At 38.6% G+C, this 7358-nt stretch overlaps 1 protein-coding gene across 1 annotated transcript; it reads right to left on the reverse strand.

The window, feature by feature from the left end:
* Window positions 1–413: 413 nt before the first annotated feature.
* LOC115821688 (tumor necrosis factor receptor superfamily member 14-like) lies at window positions 414–4216 on the reverse strand. The gene is made up of 6 exons (XM_030785492.1): window positions 4090–4216; window positions 3568–3693; window positions 3316–3471; window positions 2959–3046; window positions 2780–2847; window positions 414–469 (listed from the first exon to the last, which is right to left on the reverse strand). The coding sequence occupies exons 1-6, from the start codon at window positions 4214–4216 to the stop codon at window positions 414–416; spliced, it is 621 nt and encodes a 206-aa protein (XP_030641352.1).
* Between the last annotated feature and the right edge of the window lie 3142 nt (window positions 4217–7358).

Raw genomic sequence — 7358 nt, forward strand, 5'->3', positions numbered from 1 at the left:
GCCAGAGGATTCAGGATAAAACGTCTACCAGCTCACCAACCAGCGCGCCAACCAAACAGGAAGCCGAAACCCACAGGTGTGTTCAGAATCTGGCGCTGAACTGACCTATAATAACCTATAATAACCTACGATAGGACACCCACGTGGGCACACCAAACAAGGTCCTAGCGTCGTACCGGCTACAACTGTACTCTGTGATTGCTCTTCTTTAGATCCTTTATGATCAATTGAATAAATAGTGATAGTTTGACTCACCAGGTCTACACATAGAACAACATCTTCCAATAACGTCATATTCAGCTTTACCACATTCACAGCTGCAGGGTTTAAAGTTAAGTAACAGAGCGATTGTGCATAAAAACAGATGTGCAATATTAACATAATTATCCTCTTTTTTATCAGAGGCGATGTCCTCACAAGCTCTTAGGCTCCTCATCCTCAAATGAGGCCACAATCTCTTGAGAATTAGCTGAAAGAAAAGAGTTGAGAATTTTCCAAATGAAAAATGTTACATTGGCAGGAAAAGAGTGAATCTGAAAAGCAAGGAAAAGATTAAGTGAAAAGTAAAAGTAACAGATGTATCATGATTTTTTTGGATCTCACAGCCTCAATTAATCTGAGACGTTTTGTCTAGCAAGCAAAATCTGATTATTGTAGTACAGAGAAAAGAAAGAAAGAAAGAAAGAAAGAAAGAAAGAAAGAAAGAAAGAAAAAAACAAGTCAAGAATTTTTTACACTAGTCTGTTTGGCTGTGTGGTGGAGCTGGTTTGTTATTTCTGGTTGGCTGCAGTGATGCAGTATTTTTGAATTCGAATATCTGAAAAGCTTTGACTTATCCATGACTATTCTCTGTTCCGACGTTAAGGCAGACAGAAACCACTGCACTGTACGGTTGTGACTATTCACCTCAGAAGATGTCAGTTCCACATTCAGAATGCGTACGTCACCGCAAATCGTTTCGAACATACAGTGTGAGTGTTGTGACCAAGTCAGCATCTCCTGCCTTGTCAGAGTTACTTTATGAAAGAAAGAAAAAAAAAATAGTCACCCCCCCCCCCAGATGTTATGGGGCTCCTTTCACTTTTAAAGAAAAAAAAGATTGACCAGTTCCTCTTTAGTGTAGGCGTCACTAGCACTGACATTAACTGAAAGCGAACCAAAAACGAAACTCAAAACTAAGATTCGCAAAAGGACACCCGTGACCTCCAGAATCTGTAACATGACAACACATGACATCGTAAATGTATTTGTTAGCACAATTCAACATATTTACACTGTGTGTAAATGCAAAACATTGTAATAATGAAAATGACTTTGGCCTCGACACGAAGAACATACCACTGGTACTTCCTTGTTATTTAGTTCGTACTCGCGCATTGTTCAGTACAATATAAAGCTCTTTGCCCTTTGCCCTTTGATGGATGTCATTTAAGGATCACTCTTTTATAAGTAAAACTCGAAAAGAGTTACATCATAGAAAAAAATATTTAAGAGGTTTTAACAATCTCCTCTTGCTTTGTTGTTAGATACCGTTTCACTTTTGCTTTGATACAGACCCTCTGACCTTCTCCTGTTTACCTCCACTCCTAACTAATACACTCAGACTAAGTCAGGTATGAGCGAGCTTTTGAGAATACAAATACAGTGTCATCGATACAGTTTGTGCTCTGGTCACACAGATTGCCTTGTTTAATGGGCTGTCTCGGGTTATGTTGAGGATTTCTAAAACTGATGATGTCTGAAATATGACTGAAATAAGGACATATTTGGAATCTTCTTTTTAAGACACAGACTCTTCGAGAGCTCTCGACTGTTCATTTTATGATGACATATTTAGTCACTGGAGGATTCCGTGAGATGACACAGTTCAGATTTTTCATGTTAACAGTATTACAGAAACAGTGAACAAAGTTTATACAAATGATATCTGTTGTACGGAGTGAATAAACGGGGAGTGAACTATTTGTTATGATTTTATTACACAAATTTAGAGCATGTGAACAATGATCATAAGGCATAATCTTAAGATAGCCTACTAATTGTAATCTAAATCTTAAATTTACCAGAAATTTGCTACATAGCAGAGTTTGCATTAAAAGCATGTAACCTGCTCACAGGACTGTGAAATGGAGTAGAGCACAATACAGTAACAGTTATAGTAATTTACTGTTCATAAAGTTTTACGATTTGACAAAGATTTTCCATAACTTCTGTAAATTTACAACACCGTACTCGCAACTCTGCTCTCGGTAAATATCTGATAAATTTACAGGTTTTTTTACAGTAATAAGTAAGAGAAAATAAACACTGACTAAAACAATTTAATCATTCAGAAGACAACATGTAACGCGTTTAATTACCTTTAAAGTGTCTCATTTTCGACTCTTTCCTGTCCTAGAGAAATCGATACAGTCCCATCACATGCCATTCACATGAAGAGGGGAATGAGTGAAGAGCAACTGCTTTATTGCCCTAGTTACAAAATCTAGTTACAAACCCCTCAAATAATCAATAATTTAGTAAGGATTTTAATTCTGAGAGGTATGTTCAGATCTTTGATGGACGACTGCTATATACAACTAATAAACAAAAACAAAAACTGAAGTTTGTATAAAAAAAAAAAAAGTTGATCCTATGATCACTGTATTTACAAATTATATACCTGTGTTCATGGAGTTTCTTTTTTTGTACAAATGACAAAAAAGTCCTAATCCCACTGCAATTACTAAAACCCCAGATAAAACACCAAGTATGATGGGAACTGTATGTTTTTCTTCACATTCAGTATCTGATGAATGAGTTCCTGGCCTTTTTACCTGTCTCACAACACCATTGGAACTCTCACACCTGTCAGATTAAATCAAATCACATGATTTTTGTGTTAAATGATTAACATGTTACATTTAATAATCTAATTGTAATAGTGTTATAGATGATGCTAATATACAGTAAACTCACTGTGTATGTGGCCGACAGGATGAGAATGAACCGTCTGAGTAAGTTTCACCAACACAGTCATCACACACAGTGTCTGTATCTGCTGTTCCTACAAAAACAAACAGAAGAACTTACAATCTGTCATTAATAGAGGACAGATAGTTGATAAAAGTTTAACAGATGCTGATCTAAGCTTAACACTTCCATTACTGTGGGAATGACCATTCACAAATAAAACACAGAGTGTATACAGCACTGATCAGCCTGTTACATTGTTTGTTTTTTTGTTTATTTTCTACTTTTTAGCTCTTTGTGAATCATGATATGTTGGACCACATTGGTGAGTGACCAAAACAGGTTTGTTCTACAAACACAGACCTTTCTGTATGATGTATTGTCCAGGTTTACATTTTGAATGTTCAACAGCTGCTCTACAACTGTGTTTGTTTTGGTCAATACAGTAAAATCCTTCACGTGGTTCACAGATGGTGTCTGCAATAGATGTGCACTCTGTCTTTGTTCTTAACCATTGACCTATGGAGGAAACATGAATTGTGTAAATATAACATTGAACTGGTCTAGCACATATGTCAGAGAAACTCATGTGGTTTAATCAAAGGACACACTCACTGGAATCACAGACTGTACATGGGAAACAGTGATTTAGTCCATTGGGTAAATCAGTGAAAGTGGATCGCAAGCAGGGTATACATGATGTAGATGTATACTCAGAACAATGTCTGTACACATGAAAACCTAAAAGAAAACAAAAATTAAATATTACATTCTCTTTTCATCATGCAAAATATTGTAATTCTTTACAAACTATTTGGTTTCATTGACACAACTGGGCTGTCAAACATGACATGAAGACACTTATAAATTAAAAAAGAATTTTTTTTCCCAAGGTAGTACCAGTATATCTCTAACATTTGATAAATTGAATAAATGCAAATATCTATATTAGTTTTTGTTCCACAAATAAACTCTTTAAATGAACCTTGTTTTTCACTCTTGGTTAATTGAAGATGGAGCACTGACACAATCCTCTCAGTTACGTGTGTGTTGAGCAGGTTTTGGTTTGGACTGTATTCTATGACAGCCTTTAATTGAATCCCTTGTGATCATGTAAATGAACAGTGATAGACTCACCAGGTCCACACATAGGACAACATTCTCCATTAAATTCATATTCAGCTTTACCACATGCACTGATGCAGAGATGAAAGTTATGTAATAGAGCCGCTGTGTGTAAAGAAATGATGTGCACTATTGACATAATTATCCTCTTTTTCAGCCACGACGTCTCCAAGTGCCCAAAGGAACTTTCTTCTCAAATGAGGCCACGGTCTCTGGACAGAGCATTCACTGAAGAAGAGCTGAGAATTTTCCAAATAGCATTGTGTGCATTTGCACGGAAAAGAGTAAAGCTGAAAAGTAAAACAAACAAATTTAATGATTGTTTGATTTCACAGCATTATATTAATTTGATACTTCTTTTCCAGCAACAAAAATATTGTCATTGTCCTACAGGATGAAAAAGAAGTTAAGGAGGTTTTAATGCTGTATTAACACAATATTCTTGCAATGTGAAATATGTCAAAGCTTTCACATATCGATGTGCAGAGGTTACGGTTGAAATGAACAGCTTCATTGTATTGCAATTCGACTTAGAATATATCAGTTTGACATTTTTATATGTACAAGCCATTACTAAATCGTTTTAATGACGCAAGGTTTGCAGTGATAAAGTAATAATGTCGGTATGTCCCGTCTTGTAAGAGATGTCATACAGAAAACAAAGATTTGTGAGAGAGTACTAAACTTCTTTCACTGCGTTTGAATAATAAAAAAAGAGTCCAGTTTCTCTTCATTTTGGGGCACGACTACACTTTTACACCAGGATACCATTATCTGATAAGCAAAACTTTGAATACAACAACCTGTAATATTAAAAAATGTTCTCGTTAACGCAATTCAATGTATTTAAGGTACGCAGGATATTTCGGAACGAACGATGATTTTGGACCTGACACTAATGACATGATGCTTGACATTGTACTTGACATTGGTACTTCCTTGTTTGTTTATTTCAGCTCACTGTTAAATACAATCTAAAATTATCCTCGATACAGACCTTCACACTTTTTCGACCAGACGAACGCACTGTATGATAAATAAAATAAGAACCTCAACCTAGCATGTAACTTTCAACCGAAACACTTTAGTTTCATGTTTTTGCTTGTAATCTCAATTAGATGAGATGACCGCGTCAAACAAAACCATAAAAGCAGACTGGTTTGTTCTCTGAGAGCAGACATTATTCGTTTACATATAGTTGATGATTAGAAAAATAGAGATTGCTACAAATCTAAATTATTCTTACCTGTTTTCTTGGGTGAGACGTTTCTATTCCCCAAAGCACTGTTTCTTTTCCTATTTGGGCAGTTAACCACGTTTTGTTACGCAACCATTCGCTCAAGTCCAGTTAAGACATGTATGACCACAAGTGTGGCTTGTAAATACGTTTTTAACCTCTTTAGCTACTCTTGCCATTCAGTTTCATGTTGGAAAAAAATACAATGCAACTGAATAGAGTCGCATTTATCGTGTTTCTTGCATACTCATAGGGGTGTGCGACATGTATCGTTTACTATAATATCTTTTTTATCGCAGTAGTGGACAGTAACTAAGTAGATTTACTTGAGTACTGTACGTAAGTACATTTTTCGAATATCTGTACTTTACTTGAGTGTTTTTTTTCTTGGAAACTTGTGACTTTTTCTCCACTACATTTGAAAGACAAATATTGTACTTTTCACTCCACTACTTTTCTATGAGTGTTCTCGTTGCTCTTTACTTTGAAGCATAGCTTTGAAGCCAGCGGACGAATTTTCTGCCTCCCGTACGCGTCTGCGCGCTGTGTTCACCTACATTCTTTCGTTGGTAGCTGTGATGTAGTGCTCTCCTAGTAGATATGAGATGTGACTTGAAAATCGCAATTAATATGTTTGTGAATGTGTGACGAATCTGGTGACGGAGGCAGACCACAACTGCTACTGTTAACACAGCGCGTGAACACGTACGGAAACCAGTTAGCTTGGAAACCATTTGGGACATAACACCGGGTCTTTTGGGAATCTACTGCTTACGCATACTAAAAGTTGCTAGCGAAAATGCCAAGTTAATGTTACTGACCAAAGGCCTCTCCGAAAATATATGTTTTAATCTTGCCAGATAAACCCAGTACTAATAATAAGGTCACGCAAAAGAAGTGGATTCATGTCGGAGCCGGTCCCAATAAGACGAGTGGAGGGTCGGGGCAGGGAATCAAGCGGTGACGACAGGCATCCAGCTGTTTCACATTTCAGGCAATGCTATATAGAAGAAGTAAAATTAACCTAGCCTACAACATTATGACGTGTTTATACTTTTAAGGCCAATCTGAGTTAATCTACTTAACTGAAGCTATACACTGTCTTTTATAGAGGAGGAATTTGATTCAACTGTGTGTCTCTAAGCTTTGTAGCATATTCCACAAGTTTGGACCCGTATCTGTATCTGCACTGGATCCGTGGTACAATGCTGCTGGGATGCAAGCTGGGGTCTGATCAACCCTGGCTGGGCCGCCTGGGCGAGAGTATCTGATGTTGAAAGACCTGAAACACCCAATGACCCCAGGTTACATCACTGATGATGCGTCCCAGTGCATCTGTAAGATGTATCTTCTATCTTTAAAGCTGGCCTAGCCAGTGACGGCCAGGAACAGACTGGGTGGCAACCAAGAACAGGTTGGTGACGACTGGAGAGGCAGTTGACAGCTCGGAAAGACGGCATCTGGGACAGGAAGGGCTCGCACCGCTGTCTGTGTCTCCCTTGAGGGAGAAACCAAAAAACGCTACAGAAAAGCCCTCTGAAAGATCCCCCCAGGGGAGTCCGAGAAGCAGGGGGGGGGGGGCATAAGAACCCCGACAGGACGGACACAAGGTTATTGACCCACGCAAATGGAAATTCGACGATGAACGCAAGATGCATATGCGGAAAAGTATGCAAGAATCTGTGGGGCCTCAAGGTACATCAAGCCAGGATGGAGCGCAGGGAGCAGGGGGAATGAACTGCAGCACGCAGGATCTGTTCCCGGTAAGACGCAGGAGGAGCCCGGTCAGGAATCATCCCACAGAGCCCAGTCCCTCCAGGCAGTAGAGCTTTCCGATCCCTGCAGAGCAGTCCCACAGAAGCGGATCAAGTGGCCTCCAGCTAACAGCCAGACCACGTGGCTGCAGTTTGATGAAGATGTGAACAAGATCGTTGAAACTACATCCAAGGGGGAGGTGGACCGCCGGCTCGAGGCTCTGGCAGCTAGATCTTTATCGCGATTTGATTGGATGATTCATTAAGATAAGATATTGTTACCCATTGCC

The sequence above is a fragment of the Chanos chanos genome, chromosome 9 (genome assembly GCF_902362185.1).
Source record: "Chanos chanos chromosome 9, fChaCha1.1, whole genome shotgun sequence".
Lineage (NCBI taxonomy): Eukaryota > Metazoa > Chordata > Actinopteri > Gonorynchiformes > Chanidae > Chanos > Chanos chanos.

What these genes read in the sequence shown, in the direction of transcription:
- LOC115821688 (XM_030785492.1), bottom strand. Translation starts at nt 4,216, where the DNA reads ATGTCAATAGTGCACATCATTTCTTTACACACAGCGGCTCTATTACAT. An exon ending in TCCTGTCGGCCACATACACA is followed by an intron (nt 2,848 to 2,958) that starts GTGAGTTTACTG and finishes TTAATCTGACAG; the next exon opens with GTGTGAGAGTTCCAATGGTG. An exon ending in TCATTCATCAGATACTGAAT is followed by an intron (nt 470 to 2,779) that starts GTGAAGAAAAAC and finishes CTTTTCTTTCAG; the next exon opens with CTAATTCTCAAGAGATTGTG.